Here is a 23,801-nt window from a genome sequence, read left to right on the forward strand (position 1 = left end):
TAATCAACACAGCTGTGCATTCAAGAAATAAACTCCCACTAGTGTGTGTAACATAATTCTGAACAGTTATTAGGGGAGAAAAGGTTCTGTAATGTCACACATCAGGTATCAGAATTTCCTATATACAAGTACTCCACTGACCACAGGTAAGATTTTCACGTGTTTTCCCTCTATCATTGCAACATTAGCTATTATCACGCTGAAGTACTCATATTCATGTGATGTCAGTTGTTAAGATATTGATCATTGACTATATCATTTGCACCCTTATTTTCTTTTTTAATATTTGACTAAATGCTGGTAAATCACATTTCCAAGTGTTTATGAACTGTTTCATTCATCATCTTTAAGTCTATATCTCAGAAAATGTCTTCCTGATCTACAGATATTCTATGAAAGCACAAAATCACTCAAAGCTCACACTACTTCATAACCTTGATCACAATCGAGTATTGCATTCTATTCATGAGTTAAGTGTGCATCACTGTGCCTAAACATACAAAACATGGAGCTAAAATTCAAAATGTGCAAGCTTCTGCATCTTTACATAATGCAGTTATGATCTTTTCCAAATCCATCTAAGGTATTCCACCTATATAATGTACTATAATAAGAAACCAGTAATGTGACACTATATAAAACACTTACCATTTATCATACTTGTCCCTGGGATTGTTATCAAATTTAACTTTCCATTTCTTGTCTGCGTGGTTGACTTTAACCACCCTGCCAGTGTACCTAAAATCAAAAAGAAATCCCGACATTACTTAAAATCCTCCTCATTCCATTTCATTATTCCTCCAAACATTACTCCACACAAAACTTACCATTTCTTACTGACTTGAACTTCTACTTTGGTCCCAATTTCACCTAAAATTTAGGAAAAAATTGCAATATGAACCATAAATTAGAGACATGCACAATTATTTTCGTAAAATACATGTACTTCAACCATACCAATATGTATGAATTTTTTGCACTACTTACTATCACTGTCAGCATCTGTTGACGACAATCGACCTACGTCATTGTCTTCTACTTTTGAATCATCTTCACATGAAGACTGCAAAGAAAATATACCTTCTTTATTCTAAATATTGCAACACACCCCAATAAGCTACAAAACTTGAGACTGAATGCATCAGAGTTAGGGTAACATAGGGCCTGGACTAGGGCTACCCTCACCATAGGGTTAGCACCTAGAAAAAGTGAGAAAGCAGTGGCCGTAATTCAATAACCTTAGCATTTCCAACTTGAACAGTTTGTCTTAACATAGTTGCCCTCCCTTATTGATTTTCTACTTCCAGTATATGGTCCAAGGGCCTTGAATCACTCTTCTGATAAACTGTACAACCTATCACTTCTATTTGAAGCCTCTAAGTATCCTGTATATTTAGAAAAAGCCTTGAAATTCCAAAGGAAGATCATCATGACCTACATTTTAGATGAAACACTCTGAGAACCCAAGATGATTCTAAGCCAATTAGTACCTGAGAGTAGGTCATGGTAACCTACTTATCACTTGTCATTCTCTGAGGACCAAAAATGCATCAACTAAGTTTAATGATTCTAAGCCAATTAATACCTAAAATAGTTTTAAAATTATAACCATAAAATTTCAAAAGTAGGTCACAGTGACCTACTTTTAAGATGACATACTTTGAGGACCCAAGATGCATCAACTGACAAAGTTTGATGATTCTAAGCCAACAAGTACCTGATATATTTAAACAAGAGGCCCATGGGCCACATCGCTCACCTGAGCACATTGGCAAGGCAAAAGCACAAATCAGTTCAGTATTGAAAAGATTGGGGGGGGGGGGGGCTTGAATTTTAAACTACCTGATGATGCTTTCATGTCAATATAACAAATGGCTTTGTTGTACTTGAGAAGATTTTTTAAAAAATTTCCCATATATTCCTTTGTAAAAATTTGATCCCCCATTGTGGCTCCTCCCTATCCCAGGGGTCATCATTTGAACAAACTTGAATCTACACTACCTGAGGATGCTTCCATATAAATATGACTCATCATGGCTTTGCTGTTCTGAGAAGATTTTTAAAGATTTTTTCTATATATTTCTATGTAAAACTTTGATCCTCCATTGTGGCCCCACCCTACCCCCTGGGGTAATCATTTGAACAAACTTGAATCTACACTACCTGAGGATGCTTCCATATAAATATGACTCATCATGGCTTTGCTGTTATTGAGAAGAAGATTTTTAAAGACTTTTCCTATATATTTCTATGTAAAACTTTGATCCTCGATTGTGGCCCCACCCTACCCCAGGGGGTCATGATTTGAACAAACTTGAATCTACACTACCTGAGGATACTTCCATATAAATATGACTCATCATGGGTTTGCTGTTATTGAGAAGAAGATTTTTAAAGATTTTTTCTATATATTTCTATGTAAAACTTTGATCCTCCATTGTGACCCCGCCTTACCCCCTGGGGTCATGATTTGAACAAATTTGAATCTACACTACCTGAGGATGCTTCCATATAAATATGACTCATCATGGCTTTGCTGTTCTTGAGAAGAAGATTTTTAAAGGTTTTTCCTATATATTTCTATGTAAAACTTTGATCCTCCACTGTGGCCCCGCCCTACCCCCGGGGGTCATGATTTGAACAAACTTGAATCTACACTACCTGAGGATGCTTCCACGTGAGTTTCATCTTCCCTAGCTTTGTGGTTCTTGAGAAGAAGATTTTTAAAAGATGCTATTAATTTTTCACTAATTCTTTATTATTTCCCCTTGAAAGAGGGCGTGGCCCTTCATTTGAACAAACTTGAATCCCCTTCACCCAAGGATACTTTGTGGCAAGTTTGGTTGAAATTGGCCCAGTGGTTCTTGAGAAGAAGTCGAAAATGTGAAAAGTTTACAGACGGACAGACAGACAGACAGACAGACAGACAGACTACAGACAAAATGTGATCAGAAAAGCTCACTTGAGCCTTTGGCTCAGGTGAGCTAATATAGCCATAAAATTTCAAAAATAGGTCACAGTGACCTCATTTTCAGTCAACTAACTCTACAGACCCAAGATGCATCAACTGAAAAAGTTTGATGATTCTAAGCCAGTTAGTACCTGAAATATTTAATTAAAGCCATTAATTTTCTAAAGTAGGTCAGGTCACCTACTTTTCAGTTGTACTCCGAAGACACAAGATCCATTAACTGACAAAGTTTGATGATTCTAAGCCAAATAGTACCCGAAATTTAATTGCAGTCATATAAATTGAAAGGTAGGTCACGGTGACCTACTGTTCAGTTGACCTACATTGAGTACCCAAGATATATCAACTGACAAATTTTGATGATTCTAAGCCATAAAATATTAAATACAGCCATAAAATTTCAAAAGTAGGTCAGGGTGACCTACTTTTCAGTTGTCATACTCCAAGGACCAAAGATGCATCAACTGACAAAGTTTGATGATTTTAGGCAAATAAGTATCTGAAATATTTAATTAAAGCCATAAGTTTTCAAAAGTAGGTCACAGTGACCTACTTTTCAGTCGACCTACTCCGAGGACCCAATATATATCAACTGACAAATTTTGATGATTCTAAGCCAAATAGTACCCGAAAATATTAAATACAGCTATAGAATTTCAAAAGTAGGTCACGGTGACCTACTTTTCAGTTGTTGTACTCCAAGGACCCAAGATGCATCAACTGACAAAGTTTGATGATTCTAAGCCAAATAGTACCTGAAATATTTAATTAAAGTCATATAAATTAAAAAGTAGGTCAATTGACCTACTTTTCAGTTGAAGTTTTTCGGGGACCCAAGATGCATCAACTTACAAAGTTTTATGATCATAGGCCTTAAAATGTCCAAATTATGCCTCTTAAACGCTTTGAAATCGAATGGCTGCAAAGTTCAAAAAGTAGGTCACTGTGACCTACATTTTAATAAATGTTTTATGGCCCCAAGATGCATCATCTTACAAGATTTAATGATTCTAAACCTCTCAATTTTCGAATTAATGACCTTTATTGTTTTGAAAAAGATTAGCCATAAAATTCAAAAAGTAGGTCAAGAAGACCTACTTTTTAGTCGACGTACTCTGAGGACGCAAGATACATCAACTGACAAAGTTTGATGATCATAGGCCTTAAACTGTTCAAAATATGCCTCTAAATCATTTTGAAAAAGAATGGCTGCAAAATTTAAAAAGAAGGTCACAGTGACCTACTTTTGAGTCAACATGATATGACGTCCTTTCATGCATCAACTGACAAGATTTGATGATCCTAGTCCTTATAGTAAGCAAAATATCAACATTTTAGTAAAATGTAATTTTTGGTCAACTTTGAAGTGACCTTGAAACCATGCCCTTTGCCCCAGGGTGATTCCCCGTGCAAATTTTAATTTACAACATATCCTCATCCTTTTGTGTAAGTTTGGTGATAATCTGCCCAGTGGTTCTTGAGAAGAAGATTTTTTAGCAACCAGTACTTTTGTTTCTATTTTCCTAATTATCTCCCCTTGTTTAAGGGTCACAACCCTAGTTTTATTATAAACCGGAGCCCTTGGGCCAAGGATACCCTGTGACAAATTTGACAATAATTGGCCAAGAGGTTCTTGAGTTATGGCCCATATTCTAAAAAGTTATGCACACCACACTAATGGCCATAGCATTAGCTCTTTGAGCCTGTGGCTCAGAAGAGCTAATAAAGGTTTGGTTAAAAAAACAAATCTAAACATTATGAACCTTTGTAGCAAAACCACTCTAAGCCTGCTAAAGTAAATAAAATGTCAAAATTGCACTGATAACCGAAATGATGCGTACTATATCTGCTACTGAGTTACTAAATGCTGATCTCCTCCCCCTTTTGACAGGTGGTGCTTCATCCTCTGTATCATCTGCCTGTGTTTCCACAGACTTGTGTTTATTAGAGTTCACAATGTCACTTTCTGAGTCCACTGAGGAGGTGGCTTTAGATCTTTTAGCAGGACTGGGGAGTTCCTCGGAATCACTGGAGACATGGGACTTCCTCTTCCCTACTGAATTCACAACTTCCTCTCCTGTCCCATCAAAATTCTGTCAAGAAGTAATATATATACAGTTTTATACATAAACTAATTTTCATGTGTGACCGATGTTCTGGAATTGATATGGCAGATTCAAAAATATGTCTAACTTTTACTTTAAACTCGCACACTGTATGACTGGGATATTCTAGAATTTACAAAAGGAAATTGCCACATGTATTTAGAATTGAAAACATCACAAAAGGAGCTAGCTGCAAAGATAGTTACAGAAACCTGGATGACCAGCCACTCATGTCATTTATTTTTCTTAATCTCAGGTCCCACATCGTAACATTTCTTCACTGTGCATACCTGTGTATTTTTAATGTTGGTAAGAGTAACTCGGGGGTTCTTCATGGAGGACTGTGATACAGTTGGTGACCGGATGGCTTTTGATTTTGAGTTGTTGACGGTGGCCTTGGATTTAGCAGCTGGGGGAGACATTGCTCTCTTTTTAGCTGCCACAGCTGCTTCCTACAGAACAGAACCAATCAACATAAACATTGTCCTTCATTTCAGAAAGAACACCATAAGCATTTTTCTCATGATTTGCTACTTGTGAATTGTGAACTAATAATGCATTCGAAAAGTTATCATCTGGAAACTAATGGGATGAACACCCACCCACTTGCCCACCAGGACATCAAGACAAATCAACATAAATGTTTCTGAGGAGCTGTTTTGTGCAGTTCTTACATACAAAAGAATTCTATTCAGCTACAAATTCCAGCATTCCTGGATATCCGTACCCTGGCTTTCCTTTCCCGTTCTGCCTTTTCCCTCTCTTTTTTGGCCTTCTCCAGTCTGGCATTCCTCTCCTGCTCCCTCCTCTCCCGTTCTCGCTCAGCCTCCTCTCTCCTCCTCTTCTCTTCCCGTTTCTTCTTCTCTGCCTCCTTTTTCCTCCTTTCCTCTTCCTCTTTTTGTTGCCTCTCTTCTTCTTCACGTCTTTTCCTTTCCATTTCAGCTGCCTGCCGTGACGATGTCACTGCCTTTGTTTTCTAAATTAGATCATACTTTCTCAGTAAATGTACAGCATGTCATAAAGCCAACAAATGCTCAAAGACAATGTCTGTGTCTTTCTGAATATTCACCAGAGATAACCAGCACTTACATTCATTTTCTGTAGGAGTTCTTGCTTTTTCTTGATTTCCTTTGTTCAAAAATAAAGAATATCTTATTAAAGAGATTAACAATGCTAACAAAAGAACTAAATGGGCAAAAACAAAACTGATGAAAATTTCCCCTATCCAATGTTATTTATTGCAACCAGTTGCAGAACATTAATGAATATATGTATTTCATAAGAGATGCACCTTTGCCATCCATTTTACACAATTTTTTTTCTCTATCTTTGATAACTGATGGCTTAAATGTCTCAAGACTTAGTTCAAAATATTTCTATCTAATTCCAATTATACCTCTTCTATATCTTTGGTTTTCTGTTCCTTTGTTTTCACTTCTTTCTTTAACATCCCTTCAGGTATATTCATCTTTTGTTCTATTGCTGAGCATCTTCAAAGGGAAAAAAGTACCAAATATTAAGATTATCCAGAAAAATTCACCTACTATAAAATCAATATACATGTATTTCATTGCAGTTTCATTCATAAATAACCCTTCCCATGAATTAGCAATACGCACAAAAAAGGAAACTGGAAATTTTTTCCATATTACATGTACATGTAACTCTCACAATGTAAGAATCTTTTACAATATACATGTATATATCTATGAAATCACACTCACAAAAAAGTAAACTTTTAACAGTATGTAAAAAAAAATGATTCTACAGTAATTTATCTCCAGAAACTCTTCACCTCATACTTCAAACCAGATTTATCCTCTACCCAACTGAAGTGAAATTGACACAATATGAATTTGATTTTACATGTGATATGTACTGTATGGTACATTAAACACCTACTTATTATGTTGAACATCAGGGTTCATTGCACACACCCAATCATCATCGAAATCTTTGCCGATATTATTCGATGAAAATGGTAAGGTCCGCCATCGCAGGCAATTATCTAAAATTCAACGTGAACATTCAAGATGGTAATTCGAATTTTACGCAGGTATTTTGTAAAGAAGTTTATAACAAAATATTAAAAAATTTTAACTCATGCCATCAAAACAAGACATGTATTCTTGTTTCACATTTACAATGAAATTATAATTTCTACATTCACTACTACACCTGATAACACAAAATATACATGTACTTACCACACTGTAATGTTACATTAATTTGCATTGCCCTTTTCCTCACAAACTTCATATCTTGTGATGGTGGATCTTTCCACTTTTGAGAGATGTACCCAAAGTTCTCCCTGGGAAAAAGACATTCATGTACCTGTGTTACTAGATCTTCTCATTTTTTGTTCAAAATAAAAGCTTGACATCTGGTATCAGACTCTCAAAGCATTTCTCAAGAAACTTATCATGTTTTGCTGATAAAACTTTTTCATACACACCATGTATGTTTTACAGTCAAGTACATGTACTTACCAAAATTTTGTAACTCCTTGTTGAGCTGTAAAAAGATCCAAAAAAACTCAACTGAAATCATTAGACCAATTGAAAGTAATATCACATTTTGGAAAAAAAAAATTTGGTATGAAAAGAAACTTGCTAACTTAATTTTGTTTTCAAAAATATATACCTGAGTATTCTTATGGGGTTTTCCAGTAAAAAATTCTATCCTACCTTAGGACTCCAGAAAATTTATCTTAAAAACAAGAGGCCCATGGGCCACATCACTCACCTGAGTAACTTTGGCCATGCTGTTCTTTACCAGATTTCCCCCCTTTTAATATACCTATTGTGGCCCCGCCCTACCCCCGGGGGGTCAAAATTTGAACAATTTAGAATCTACACTACCTCAGGATGCTTCCAAATATGTCTCAGCTTTATTGGTCCAGTGGTTCTTAAAAAGATTTTTAAAGATTTTTCTTATATATTTCAATGTAAAACTTGGATTCCCTATTGTGTCCCGCCCTACCCCCGGGGGTCATGATTTGAACAATTTAGAATCTACACTACCCCAGGATGCTTCCATATAAGTTTCAGCTTTTCTGGCCCAGTGGTTCTTGAGGAGAAGATTTTTAAAGATTTTTCCTATATATTTCAATGTAAAACTTGGATTCCCTATTGTGGCCCCGCCCTACCCCCGGGGGTCATGATTTGAACAATTTAGATTCTACACTACCCCAGGATGCTTCAATATAAGTTTCAGCTTTTCTGGCCCAGTGGTTCTTGAGAAGATTTTTTAAGATTTTTCCTATATATTTCAATTTAAAACTTGGATTCCCTATTGTGGCCCCGGCCTATCCCCAGGGGTCATGATTTGAACAATTTAGAATCTACACTACCCCAGGATGCTTCCATATAAGTTTCAGTATTTCTGGCCCAGTGGTCCTTGAGAAGAAGATTTTTTAAGATTTTTCTTATATATTTCAATGTAAAACTTGGATTCCCTATTGTGGCCCCGCCCTACCCCCGGGGGACATGATTTGAACAATTTAGATTCTACACTACCCAAGGATGCTTCTGTATAAGTTTCAGCTTTTCTGGCCCAGTGGTTCTTGAGAAGAAGATTTTTTGAAGATTTTTCCTATATATTTCAATGTAAAACTTGGATTCCCTATTGTGGCCCCGCCCTACCCCCGGGGGTCATGATTTTAACAATTTAGAATCTACACTATCCCAGGATGCTTCCACATAAGTTTCAGCCTTTCTGGCCCAGTGGTTCTTGAGAAGAAGATTTTTTAATGACCCCACCCTATTTTTGTCTTTTCTTGATTATCTCCCCTTGTAAGGGGACTTGGACCTTTATTTTAACAATTTACACTCCCCTTCACCCAAGGATACTTTGTAATAAGTTTGGTTAAAATTGGCCCAGTGGTTCTTGAGAAGAAGTTGAAAATGTGAAAAGTTTACAGACGGACGGACAGACGGACGGACGACGGACAATGGGTGATCAGAAAAGCTCACTTGAGCTTTCAGCTCAGGTGAGCTAAAAAGAGGACCATGCATAGAATGCATTTTTCATACAGGAACCTGGGATAGAAGCAATTTATTTATGGTTATGAACATTTTGGTAGTGGTTTTTATGTTATATAGATGACTAGAGATCTCTTGAAGTTCAAGGGACCTAAAACAAAAGTCTGATGAAGTGGTTTTCAAGATCGAAAGGGGAATGAAATTCGGAATTTTCAGGTCCAATCCTTATGGTTCAATTTTATGTTTAACTGAAGTAGAAAAACATCCTGGTACATTTTCATTCGTATTCTACTGGTAATTCACTTGAATTCAACAACAAATAATGTATCTTAAATAAATTTAAAAAAAATTTGAGTTTCAATATTTATTTGTTCTTAATTCATTTTTACACTCAGTTGGTATTTAGTGTAAAAAATTAAATTCTGAATAGCACACCTGATCTCTCTAGGTTGACCGTTTTCTTTGCCAGATTACTCTGTAAACACTTTTCATTTCTTAAGACAGGAATTTTGTGCAATGGTTGCCATACTGGGATTGCAGAGAAATGAAATAATTATATTTTATGAGAAATTATTGACATGCCTTGTTGACTCTCAAATCAGAATCAGTCATATATAGCTATCTGTTTTTGTAATCGACCAATCAACCAATTATTTTAGTATTAACTCTTGGATGACACACAGTTGTAGTGTCACCTATATAAACACTCAATTTATACATCCATGCCAGCCTCAGGCATTCATATCCAAGCAAGTCCATGCTGAATTAATCTCGTGCTTGACTGTTAGTGTGCATGCACTGAGAGATGAACAGTGAAAAACAATGAAATCTGTGTAACTGGACTCAGATTTTGGTTCGATCGATAGAGAACTTAGGGAGATCAGAATTTCAATATATCAGGAATTACAGGACCAGAGTTTTACTTCGAGAAATCAAAAACTTAAAGAGAGATTGGAGTTCGAGCCATCAAGAGTCACCTGTATTTGTCATATAATCTTTGAAAGTAATTTTTAGGGATGTCAAATTGGTCTATTTTTGATTATCGGTTACTCGGACGTTTTTCCGATCGAGTACCCGGGTACTCGGAAAAAATGTTAATACAAGTCTGTTAATTTTGTTGAGCCCCGTTAAGCTTTGTTAAACTCCAAAGTTGTTTTTTATCACATTTATAAATGTATATTAACATGGAGTCCAACGGAATTGATTTTTTGGCACTAAATTTATTTATCAAATAAACACAAACGACACAATTAATACATCAAAAATTACAAATGGTTTAGTTCTTCTTCAGGATTTATTTCATCAACGCAAAAGGAGAACAATCTATTAAGCAGGCTTGTGATGATATTGGACTAGCGAAAGAGAAGGAACGGACGTTGCTGGGATCGCTAGTCTAATATTATTTCATTTGTTGGTTGTTTCCCCTGTATACACTAAACTTACTAAGCAAACTGACTTTCAATATTTTTTTTTAATCTTTAGTTATTTCTAAATATTTCTTCACTTTTGAAGTGGGTAGCGGTGTTTCTATGCATGTCCGATTTCACTGCCGTATATTAACTAAATAATTTTGAAATGATTTGAAGATAATAGACCATATTTAAACGATGAACACCGAAAACATTCATTGAAGCCATTCAAAAACTAAGGACCACAATAGGTGAGAACAGCTGTGTACCAGGTGATTGGCCACCAAGTACTGTATATACACAGTCACAGGCGAGAACGGGTGTTTTACAGGTATAGGTGACGACACGCTAATTACCGTATGCACATCTAAGTTATTTTTTGATAAGTTTTTGATAAAAATAGGTATTTTGAAATAAGAAAAAATACACATCCGAGTAACCGAGTACCATTTTTAGTATTCGATACTCGGACGTTCGATCGAGTACCCGGTTAACTGGGTACTCGTTGACATCGCTAGTAATTTTATAAACTTACCATAAAATTTTATTTTACAAATGAGATATGACCTAAAGTACACAGCTTAAAGCAGCTGCAGCTGTTAATTAATTACTCCCATTTGTTACCACATCAATAATAATGATCTTGGAATATGAGAAGAAGCAAAAAATAAATCAGGCTCAATTTACTGTCTGTTCAAATTTGTTTTCAATTCATTAATGCTACAGACGTTTCAAAGAGACCTGGTTATGGTTTAAAAAGAAAAAGAACTTATAGCTAAAAAAACGTGCAGGGTTAGAAGATATTTCTGGAATTAGATGTTAACAAGACATCAAAGAGATAGTGACCATTTCGAAGGGTTTCGCTTTAAACAATGGACATTTGGATGGCAGAAAGATCTAAAGAACCGTTTTTGGAGAGGACCATTTTGAACTTAGTAAAATTTTGTTTCAGTGTTAAGGAGAAAGAAATTTGGCCTAAGATCACTGCACACCCTCTACCCACTCTTATTGGTGAATTTTTTGCCAGGAAGGCCAAGGGGAGAGAAAATATGCAGCAGAAAAAGGATTTTTTGACCCTGAACTTTAATCTAAAAAAAATTTGTTCAGGTCACTGCATCCTCTACCCAGTCCAGTCTATGAGTAAATTTTGCACTAGAAAGTTTGTGGGTCATGGGGAGAGAAAATATGCTCTGGATAAAAGATATCCAATGGACAGATGGACAGACTGATCACTATAGGGCACCTGCAGAGTGGGGCCAAAATTATCCATTTACCTACAACAGAATTGATTTATTCATAAGCACCCCAAAGGATAGCATAAAATTTTTTGGCCATCCAGGGGTCGGGTAGATTTTTCTACTGGAATAGCCCTTAGCATCATTAGGTTGCCAGATCATAAATATCAACCACATATCTGTCTTAAAAATTCTTATGAAACTGACCAACACCAATGTCCTTCCAATACTGGACCATGTGTTCCCCCATGGCTTTCAGTAGGTGTCGATATTCTTTGGCATCTGCAAAGTCCTGCTTGTTGTGTGTGGGTTCCAGCACCAAATATGGGATATCAACCACCCCTACAACCCCACTGCAGTATCTGTCAACAACAGAGAAAAAGCGACTTAAAAATGTCATCAACATGTTCATACAAATGGCAGACACCTGGTTGGAGCATAAAAGTAAAGCCACTATCCTAACACATATCATTTTAGCTGCAAAAATGAAGATGTTGTCAGTGAACAATATTTAAGTCAAAAAATTAGATCATACATAAGAATGATGATGAAAGAAAGCAAAGGACAAAGGCAATTTTATACACGCTTCCTATCCAAAGATTCATTAACTCTCATTTCCGTTTACCTTCCAGAAATTTATATATCATCATAAAAAGATTTATTTTTATACATAACTTTTTGAACTAGGGCTGGGCAATAATACTGATATCCTGGTGTATTGTAATAAAATTGTGATATCTGAATTTACATGTAGATGGGATACTGAATTATAATGTACCAATAATCATTAACAACATGTCAAAATGGATTACATTTATACTCCTGACGATTTCTTGATAATATAACTTTGAAAGTCAAGTTAACCAGCTAAAAAAATCCCATTTGGTAGATCACAGATGTACATGTAAATAAATAATGTACATAGATTTGTTTTTTTCCTACTGAATATTAACACAACTTAAAATATCATAGTATACTGCAAATTTTTCAGCAATGCCCAGTCCTTTCTATACCATATATGTTTTTAGTATGTTTCATTTATATAAAAGTCTCTATCCCATGCCAATAAACGGAAGCCATATTCAGCCCACAAAACATGCTACATACCTGCGCAGAGGTGAAGTTTTTCCACTAAGAAGGCATAAATAATGAAACCAGGATGAGGGTTAATTTATCAAACAGGGTAATGGTAAAACAAGTATGCTGAGTAATTGCAAAAGATATGTTTGGATCACTGCATGATTTTAGTACCATGCATAAACAAGATGCTATGATTGAAATGATACAAAAAATCGAAGAGGAATGACAAATTAAGCTTTCTGCATGTTTTCAAAACCATGCATACATTCTGAGCAATACATGCTTTGGTTATTACTCTAATGAAGATTTTCTAAAGACATTAAATGCATTCCTTATTTTAGCAAAATGAAGCTATTTCACATACTGGTATACCTTCCATCTCATCTGACATCCCAAACCAAAGCCAAACATTAAAATACACAGCTAATCTCAACTCTAAGGTTCAAGGAACACTCCAAAGAAATACTTAATATCACAATGACATTTTATAATTAAGTGAAGGTAATTATATTTTTAAATCGCAATTTTTGACATTCTTATCAGGAACAATATAGAAAATAAAAGCTTTAAAAGAGATAAAAGGGATTTTTCAATACATAGAGTCAAACCTCATTATCTTGAACTCAATGGGACTAAGAAAAACACTGAGATATTTGAGGATTTGGGTTATCAGGTAAAATACTTACAAGAATAAGTGGATGGGACTTCCATATCACCTCAACATATGGTACTAGAGATACCAGTGTTTAAGATAATAAAGTTTAACCATCATGTTAAAAGTAGATGGCCAAGTTTCCTTGCTTACTTAAAATTCTATTACCACAGACTAGCACTCTGTCCACTTAATACAGTTGGACTTCGGTATCTCGAACACTGATATTTCAAATACCATGGATATGCCAAAGTGATTTGGAAGTCCCAACCCCCCCCCCCTTTTTTTTTTTAAAAGTATTTTACCCTGGATATCTGAAATCCTCAGATATCTCAAAGTCTTTTCTTGGTCCCATTGAGTTCAAGATAACAAGGTTTGAATGCATGTTCAATTTTAAGCTATAAATTATTAGTTCAAAATTAAATTATATTAATTCAGTAATTCTTGCATTCTTATTTTTAAGACCAAGAAAATTAGAAAAATACATTTGCTCTGTGCATTTTTTCTACTCTTTTTCAGAAGATATTAGCCTATGAAAGATCCTGATGATTAAGCAATTCTGACAGATTTGTGAGTAGTATAGAAGACTTATGTTCATTTATTTACATTTATACTAAAAAAATAAATTAACTTGGATTTGGTTATTCTGATATGTTTTATACACTATTTGCCCAGTTCAAAGGATGTTACATTGATCCTGACACATTAATTTACATAAAACTTACCATGTGATGTTTGAATCTTATAATTACTTCTATATACATGGTTATTTTCACCCTTACATTTTGTCCATTTTAAATTTGTCCATACACAATTGTATTTAAGATATAGTATGTTTACTTTGATTTCATCCCATTTTAAGTTCGCCCATTTGTGACAAAGGCAAAAAAAAAAAACTGGACAAAAATTCCCTATATACAGTAACATAATTTTTTTTTGAATTTTTATGGTTCCTCCCAGACAGATAATTGATGGACCGTGAGATCCCCAAGTGTCTGTTTTGCCGGCAACACTGCTACAGTACTACAACCTAGCCACTCCCCCTGGCCGCCTGACCACTCCCCTATAAGCTTGGGCACTCCCCCAATGCACTTTTACTTACACTCCACCTTCTGTCTGCGGTCCAACTTTCTCATACATCTTGATGAGTCGACTGCAGTTGTACACAAATACCCCATCATGGGCTCGGTTCTCCAAGTTGATTCCAAAAATAAAGTTTAGAAGTTTTGGATCTTTAAGAGCTCTACAAGAAAACATTCATAACTATTGATGATGTTCCAAATTCAAATGTACAATGTTTATGTATGTATTTATCATTTCAAATCATACATATTCTTTAGAAAAACAGAACACCCCCTTCTCTTCTAGCACCAGTCATATGATTACATAATAACAGCCTTGAATCACAACCATGACACTCTTCAGAGAGAAAAACATGGTAATCAAAGATTACGAAAAACATAGGTAATCAAAGATTACGAAGCTAACCTTTAAGAATGTTATCTACAAGTAAGGCAAATACTGTACTCAATTTTTCATATTAGTTTGCATCCCAAGATCAATATCCATGCAAGTTTGGTTTGGGTAGGACTTGTAGTTACTTGAGGACCAGAGCTACTCCAAAAATTTTACCCTACAGAGGGGCAGAGGTTCTTAATAAGGAACAATCATTTACATATCTTAACCTGTCTATTTCTTTTTCTTGATTACTCACTTGCTCTTTCTTTCTGCTACCTGCTTCTTGAGAAGAGCATCTCTCTTCATCTCTGCTGCATGCTCCTGTGCCTTTCTTAACTCTGTCTGTATTAAAGAAGATATTCCAACATCATCCCCATCTTATTTATTTCAAAATACATGTAAATATTTTAACATACTAAGGTTTATGCCCATGAACAGTACAAGCATTAATGTACCAATATGTCTAGTCTATACTTTCTTTGTACATTTTCTTGACTTGAAGTTTCAGGGTTTCTCCATTTATTACTTTAACTGTAATGAATGGAGATAGGCTGGTTATCAAATGGTGCATCCAACTTAAAAAAAAAAGAACTCATCAAAATACCAACAAAGTCTAATGTCAATGACTCATGTAACCAATACTAAATTATTTGTATTGTACATGGTAACATATGGCTGTAATGTGAAAGCCAATGCAAGGAAAAAACACCTCTCCAGTCATGATGATAAAACTACCTTTATAGATTACATTCCATGATCACTTACTCCAGGAAGTAATTTTGTTCTTGATAAATAATACTATATCAGTACAAAAATGTCAAAGGTTTACAGGCTAGTTTTAACTTACGAGAATACTTCCTCTGTTTATAAACAACAATATTTTATAATTTTTTAAATCAGCTATTCAAAGATACAATCTTTATCCGCCTTACAAAGTTACAACTTACCCTCTGGGCTTTGGTAACTGAATCCCCATATTTGTTTTCAAGAAACCTGTGAAAAGTAGACAGAAAATTAATTTTGTAAAGCTCAGATTTCTAACTATCTACTTCACAGACATGTACATATATCAATACCTATAACGTTAACAAACTACTCCAATAAAATGATTTAATGACAAAAATAAATTTGCTATGCATTGCATCATTAAAATATAAAGAATTACAAAAAAACTGTAATGGACTTCTTAAAATGATAACGATAACTGAGACCCAGATATGATTGCACAGACAAATGATCATAAAAGGTTAATGGTACAAACTGTAGTAAATAAAGATATAAAGATTTCATGAATGAAATGGCAACCAACATTTTTGCCTCAAATATAATAATTGATATTATCATAAATGCAGTTGAAATAAAATCAAGAAGCCCATGGGCTACAGTGCTCACCTGAGTCACTATGGCTCTTCATCAGATTTTGTCCCTATATATTCCAATGTAAAACTTTGATCACATAATATGACCCAACCCTACCCCCTGCCTCTGATCGGTTATTGTAGCCTTACCCTACCCTGGGTTTCGATTGGAACAAACATGAATATTCACTACCTGATGATGTTTCCATTTAACATGACTAATAATCATGGCTTTGCTGTTCTACAGAAAACTTCTCCTATATATTCAGATTTCCTCTGAAAAACTTTTTATCACCCATTTTGGCCCCGTCCTACCTGTGGGTTTGACTGTCATTCACCGTCGTCTTTTAGTGTCACTGTCAAAAACAAGGGTCTTGGACCCTTAGCAACCGTAAGAAGCGGTTTTTATATCAAACTTGTCAAAATAATTGTATATCATTGATTTAGATTATACATGTACCAGTTTATTTTCTAAAATTTGTCTAAAAAAATTTCCAATGAAAACAGATGTTATAAAGACATAATCTATATAATAATTACATTCTATAACTTCATTGTTCAATAAAAAATATTTAAAGATTTAGGTATCGTTAAAAAGTACTGTATCATATTTCAAATTTAATGGTTTGGTATTGTACTGTTTCATCCTTAATGGTATCTAACCCTGGACAAGTTTGGTTGAAATAGGCCCAGTGGTTCTGGAGGAGAAAATGAAAAAGTGAAAAATTTACAACCATCAATAGACAAATTTCAATTAGAAAAGCTTACTTGAGCCTTCAGCTCAGGTGAGCAAAATAAAAAAAAAGCACATATCCCATTGGTGATGTGTATTACTCAAAAATGTTCATGTCAGTCAAACAAAGTAGGCATTTGTTTAACATCTCAAGGCACTGATTAAGTACACATAATTCCAAGTTTTATACCAGTATTTGACTAATCTACATGTACTAACTTGGCTTTGCTCTCTGCCTCTCGAGATTTAGATTCCGCTTGCTTGGCCTCTTCCTTGGCTTTTTGGTGTTCCATCTCTGATCGAGCTTTGAATCGATTTGAAGAATATTTGTACATTTTGGGTTTATATAAACAACATGCTAGCTTTTTCGTGCGGACTTTTTTGCCCTGTATGTAAATTTTCATTCTAGGATCCACATATAATATTGCTGTATATGCTCGAAATGATTTTCTCTCTGGCATTAATCTGTAGATATTAAGAGAAAACAAAGATATGATTATCATGACAACACAGACACAGAATATTTTATTCCTGAAGGACAAAAAAAAGATTTTTTAAAAGCTATTTTATTTAATACCACTGCAAAGTGCCTTTAAAAAAAGAACAGCTTGAACTTCAGGTCTTAATTTATATTTTTTCTTAAAATCATAATAAACACAGATATTAGACTGAATTTACTCTTCTTATACAGACCTGATGGAATTTTTTTCACCATTTCTGATCAGTTAATTGCTAAAGGATATCTTAAGTGATCATTCAGGAAAATTTAAAGGATCATGTCTGACTAAAACTAGAAAATGAATAGGCAAGAGTGTCTTTATTTTGGAACTGATGTCCCTATAATAAAACAAATTTTTATACCCCTCATCTGAGTCAAAGTCGGATTCTGGATTTGCTAGAAGAATATCCGTTGGATCTGAGAGGACATCTAATTCTGGATCTCCACTGTCTAATAGTTTCACATTATACACTATAACACAAGTTCCTGTGTTGCCCTCAATTTTATCAAACTGGGCAAAGAATTCATCCTCTGTCTTGAAAGGAGAGTACTTTAGAATGATGTCCATTTCTAGTTTATGCTGCAACAAACAAAGGAGAATGTATGTATACAAAGATATCAATTCATAAAGGTCATTAAGCAAGAAAACCCTATAAATCCCTTTATATTGGATACATTAACATCCATTATTACAAAAAAAAAATATTTTGGTATGAACGAGATTTTTAAAAATTCAATCCAAATCATTTTAATGGAAATTTATTTGAGCCCATCTCATGTATAAAATGGAGTCAGTTTATTGTATTTTTCAATTCTCACCTTTTCCTTTGCTTTGGCACCTGTTACCAGTGTATTTCTGGTATTTGTTTCAAATGATGGAATTGGCACAATAACCTGCCAATAAAAATAACACATAAATTCAAAGTCATACTGTTATTATAATTTCTCAATCCTGTGCCTATTGTGCAATTCAAGAATTATTCAATTGACTTCACACTGCTCATTTACAGTGATTATTGAAAATGGTTATCATGGGTCCAAGGGACACCTTTTAATGAGTCTCTCTTAATGACAACAAAGCGTCCGGATCCAAGTGTACATCTATTCAGATATTACAGAGGAAATTCTGGCACACTATAAAACATTGCACAAAAGTGCCAAATGTTCTATTGTAGCTTTGGGTGGTTCATATTATCAATCAGAAGTAAGAATATGTGGTTTTGTGGCATGAAAATAATACACTATCAACTATGTACCTTGGGTCCATTTTTAGATTGTAAATACAGTCTCACATATTATATCAGACATAAAATGCACAAACATAAAATGCACAGAAGCATATCAGCTGTTAAAACAAATGAAAAACAGAAAAAATAAAAAATCAATACTTATCAGCTTCTAAAGAAAAAATTAAAATGATACATGTAACAGAATATATGCTTCAGAAACTTTAAAATTTCCACAGTAGACTACTTAAACTATGCTATCCAGACTTTCAAATATTTTCTGTTAAATTGCATGTTATTTGCAATTTAACACCGAGATGCGAAACCTGACCTGTTGTTGATGACCTTATACCTACCAAAATTGCTTGTGCATATACATGTAGCTTATCATGTGGATATGATGCAATCAACCAATTTTTGAATTAGATTATACTGAAATAAACTAAAATAATAAAAATTGTCTTTCTATAATTCTATAATAATTACCGTATTTGGCCGAATATAATACGCATTGGTGTAAAATACGCACCTCCCTTTTTGAGCCTGAAACTGGGGGAAAAAACGCAGTTCGGTTGTATTATACGCAGCAGAAAATTTTACCAAGCGGTGTTCTGAACTTTTGAAAATCGCGGTAATTTGCTATGAAAATCGGCGCGGAGATGAAGTGCCGAAAATTTACAGAACACGATGTTTTATTCAAATGCGTTTTTATTTCTTAATCTTGACTTTCCATATCGCGGCAATCTGGAGAAATTATTTATTTTAACAAAGCACGAGATAATGTTGCATTAAAGTATTAACAGAGTTTATTATTAATTTTTTTTTTAGCATATGGTGATATTGAAACTATACGTCGCCGTATTCTAACTATTCTTTGTAGAAATAATTTAATTTCAACAAAGCACGAGATATTGTTGCAAGTTTAACAGTTGTCATATTTATTTTTAGTTTAAGGTAATCATGTTGAAAATTACGTTAATTTAACAGGGCAAGCGATATTGCAACATCAAAGTATTCATAGACTACGATTTTCCTCTTTTGAACTTGAAATTAATTAATTAAATAAATAGCTGATGTTATAAAAATAAAATCAAATTTAACAAGCATGTAAAGTTATCAACACACCTCCAAAGCTGTGAAAAATGATGTACAAAGGTGGGATATATGTCTTCATACATCGAGGTAATCTTCGGGGATATCTTATTTTCTACAGAGAACGAGTAAATGATAACACTTAAGTTCAACATACTTCATATTTCCTTTCTTAACTCTCAATTATTTTAACACGAGGCCGATATAAGATAAAGTAAAATTACATTTAACAAGCGTTTAACTGTTTAATGTGTCGTAATCACATACGAAAAATCATAAACCAACCCCCGATTTTTAACAAAGAAAATAATCAAAGCCATTAATAAGGGCAGTAAATAATCAGTGCTCTAACTGTAAAAACAATGCTTTGGAGTTGGTAAACAATTTAATTGCCTGGAGGGGTGTTGAGGGGTAATTATCAAGTGACAAGCGCACGTGTTCACAACATTGGCTTCCATTCATTGGGACGTATAGACTAGGTACATGTGTACTATGATTACGGAAGCACGTGGCAAAGGAATGTGTGAACATCTATAAATAACATCGTTAATGGCGGCCTACACGGAAACGATGAACATGCAGCTCAAATTAATTTTAACTTGCTTTTAAATTTAATTTAACTATCAAAAGGTTATAAATATAACATTTTGAACAAGCCTACATTTCAACAATAACTTTCCGAAGTATTAAATACGGCGATAAACAGCAAGAAATTGCATAAGTCTCTAGGTAATACTACGGTATGTGCGTATGATAGCCGTGTTTCACATGAAAGAAAAACCTATCAAAATCCCATTGTGGTGTAAAATACGCACCCCTTTCTCACAGAAAATTTTTTGGGGAAAAAAGTGCGTATTATATTCAGCCAAATACGGTATATTATATATTATTTCTCCACTGGGATGCATATTTATTGAAATCATACATCCTGAGCAAAAATTAATAATTTACACAAGATGCAGGCCAAAAATGAAACACTGCTCATATGATTGCAGTAGATATTCCATATGGAACTGGAAATTCTTAAAATATTTCAAAAATTTCTAGAAATAAAATATATACACAATTTATTTTTTAAAAATCTAATGCTCACTTCATCAATATGTTCCTCTTCATGAAATGATCGGGACAGAAAGAGACAAGTCATCGTTGCTCCCTTCTTTGTGAAAAGAATGAGGTCATTACCAATCCTCATGGAACCACTGAAATAAACAAAGATAAATAAGACTTTCATCAAATAAACCTCTTGTAAAAGTGATTCCACAACTGTGAAACATGGTTACAGCTAACATGCTTATAATGAATTAAAGCTTTTACAGTGAAGTGATTTTCATTCCCTGTTGTTTAAAAATGTATCATTCACTTAATGGATATAACGAATTACATTTTTAATGAATCAAAACTCATTTAAAAGTGTTCATTCCTGGCACTTTGCAATGATCATTCTTTACTGTACATGCACACATATGGATGCTTCCTTCATCGTTACAATTCTGCATAGGAAAATAATATATTGAGATTAAGGAGCAACCATTTAAATAAGCTTATTTGTCTTCCTACTTACGATTTCAATCCATTTCCATACATGCCAATGTGTGACTCATCCAAAGATCTCTTAGTGGATCTTCCAAATGTGATGATATCTGCTGTCTCATCTGTAAACATTGAAAAAAAAAATTATTTTCAAACTCTTCAAAAGAGGAAATCCTTGAAGTTATTCAAATCTTGCATTAATTGCATAATTTCCAAAATAAATTAAAATAATTGAAATTACATTAAAAATAATTACATTTCAGAGACGTTGCTTGGAAATATTTGATCAGGAAAGTGAGGAAACGTATTGTACAAATATTTTCAATAATATTAAACATTTACAAGATATGTTCAAACCAATAAAACTTCAATGTTTACAATGAAATTCTTTGTAAAAGCTTACTTGGATCCATTCCTTCTCCATTATCCACAAAAAATAACATGTATCCTCCTCGTAAGCTTTCATCTGGTTCTGTAATTAAAAGTTCTTTCCAATGCAGAATACAGTTTATATATAATCACCATTAAGTCTGGTTAAAAAATCAATTTTCATGGCAAAATTAGATTTTCCTCAAGTTTTTTTTCAAATATATATAATACATGCATTTGATTCCCTATCAACATGATCAATGATCATTTCCTTGGATATTTAGCAAATTTATCATATCTATAGGCACAATTATTTCTGCTGAGGTTGACTAGCAATTGTTCAATATCATTCATAGTTAGTAGATACAAATAGCCTTTGGAATAAACTTTGGCAAAGAATGGCAAATAGAGTGCAAACCTGAAAATATGTCCATTCTGGTTGCATTAGCATCTCTACAAAAAAAGAAGAAGAGATTTTTTTGTAAAGCAATCAAATCATTTTAATTCATGTAACTTAAACAATGTTAAACACCATAAAAAATAAATACATGTTGAACTTGACGATTGGAAAATTTGAAGATTTTCATTGTAGCAAATGTTACACAAGTACTTACCTTGCATTATCAACCAATTCAGCAAGTGCACCAAACAAAAACTCATGAGTTGTTCTGAAATGTATTGTTATTTAATTTCATATTAATTTTCAGATAAAATTTCAACCTTAGATTCATTAAGACAGATATTTAAGGCAATTTTTTTTTGTTCATTCATATTAACACTATTATAAGGCTCATAAAATTAAAAGAGAAAATAATACCAGAACAAAAGGATCTTAGACTAGTTGGGACCAATCTCCCAAATGGGGTACAAATTAACTTCGATTTCTATTGTATAGTACATATATATAATACTGGCAAAATTATTCAGCATGTTGAGGGGGTACGACTGTAAATTGGCTTTCTCTAACAAAGTACTGACTGGCAAAATTGTTTGGGGCATGTCCCCAACTCCCATCCTAACAGTTCATATGAAGTTGTCTTTTTCATAAAATATCAATAGATACTATAAATATATTCTCTTTAGAGAAGTGGACAGGCTTTCGCCTACATCCACTTCTCTTTGCAAGCCTTCATGTTTTGATTCTGGAGTTTTCTTGTGACAGTTGTGTGTATTTATGTTAAAATTGATAATATAACACGTCTGTTATGTACATTCAGACGTATTTTAGACGAAATGTCAGTTGAAGTGTAGACCGTCACCGGTTCGAGATTTACACGTTTTCCAGAATCAAAACATGAAGGCTTGCGAAGAGAAGTGGATGTAGGCAAAAGCCTGTCCACTTCTCTAAAGAGAATAACTATAAATACAGATCATAGTCTGCTGGAAACTTGGTGTTTGCAAGTAACAACTTTGCGCTCATTTTTTAAGATTTAATGGGAAAAGTGATCAATACATCAAATTGAAAATATGACATTTTACATTATATAGCACTGAGCTCTTAACATGTGCATTAGTTACAATAAATGCTATAGTACATGGTACATTTTTAAGTCAATATTTATTACATAAGCAATGTTATGACAAGGCAACTTACGAATTTGTGTGCAAGTATTCAAAACTTAATTGTGCACGGCTTAGTGTGTTATAACTATTGCTGGTCATTTTCTTGGTCTTTTTCCGATGTAATAACGCAGTATTCCTTTCTCAATAGTGCGCGAAAAATGACTACATGGAATCCAGAACGTCCTCCCTTATTTCACGATGTCCAGGCAAATTCATCATTCTGAATAGATGCAATTTCACAGTTTAAGTATTTGCATTCATAGTTCTGTGCATTACTGAATTAATATGTATAGATTTCTAAAAATTATCTATATTTATCTTCAGTTCCATACACAGCCTCATGTAGCCGAATCACAGCATTTCCTGTTTATACAAAGATTCATCCACGTGTCATCGATAGAGTACACCTCGCTATGAAATCTCAATACGAAAAACATTTATTGGAGTTATAAAAAATTAGACAACTTATTCTGCAACATAATGGTGAAAACTTCCCCTAAATTTTCATTTCTCCTATCGCGCATGTATAAATAAT

At 34.0% G+C, this 23,801-nt stretch overlaps 1 protein-coding gene across 1 annotated transcript in view; it reads right to left on the reverse strand.

Annotated features, from left to right (window-relative positions):
* The window catches only part of LOC133204526 (ATPase MORC2-like), a 38,384-nt gene extending 14,719 nt beyond the window's left edge, over positions 1–23,665 (reverse strand). Inside the window, exons 1-24 of the mRNA XM_061340272.1 lie at positions 23,298–23,665; positions 22,318–22,371; positions 22,122–22,156; positions 21,738–21,806; positions 21,366–21,456; positions 20,895–21,003; positions 18,303–18,377; positions 17,846–18,063; positions 17,204–17,449; positions 15,841–15,886; positions 15,150–15,235; positions 14,538–14,678; positions 11,911–12,065; positions 7,566–7,590; positions 7,284–7,387; positions 6,979–7,084; positions 6,473–6,566; positions 6,166–6,204; positions 5,804–6,052; positions 5,367–5,528; positions 4,813–5,064; positions 988–1,063; positions 828–870; positions 649–738 (exon numbers count right to left, since the gene is read on the reverse strand). Coding sequence (XP_061196256.1) covers positions 649–738; positions 828–870; positions 988–1,063; positions 4,813–5,064; positions 5,367–5,528; positions 5,804–6,052; positions 6,166–6,204; positions 6,473–6,566; positions 6,979–7,084; positions 7,284–7,387; positions 7,566–7,590; positions 11,911–12,065; positions 14,538–14,678; positions 15,150–15,235; positions 15,841–15,886; positions 17,204–17,449; positions 17,846–18,063; positions 18,303–18,377; positions 20,895–21,003; positions 21,366–21,456; positions 21,738–21,806; positions 22,122–22,156; positions 22,318–22,371; positions 23,298–23,365 — 2,633 coding nt within the window. The 5' untranslated portion in view covers positions 23,366–23,665. The remainder of the gene's footprint in view (positions 1–648; positions 739–827; positions 871–987; positions 1,064–4,812; positions 5,065–5,366; positions 5,529–5,803; positions 6,053–6,165; positions 6,205–6,472; positions 6,567–6,978; positions 7,085–7,283; positions 7,388–7,565; positions 7,591–11,910; positions 12,066–14,537; positions 14,679–15,149; positions 15,236–15,840; positions 15,887–17,203; positions 17,450–17,845; positions 18,064–18,302; positions 18,378–20,894; positions 21,004–21,365; positions 21,457–21,737; positions 21,807–22,121; positions 22,157–22,317; positions 22,372–23,297) is intronic.
* Positions 23,666–23,801: the final 136 nt, after the last annotated feature.

Source organism: Saccostrea echinata, unplaced genomic scaffold (genome assembly GCF_033153115.1).
Source record: "Saccostrea echinata isolate AGI-Se365-2 ecotype Australia unplaced genomic scaffold, CSIRO_AGI_Sech_v1 ptg000054l, whole genome shotgun sequence".
NCBI lineage: Eukaryota > Metazoa > Mollusca > Bivalvia > Ostreida > Ostreidae > Saccostrea > Saccostrea echinata.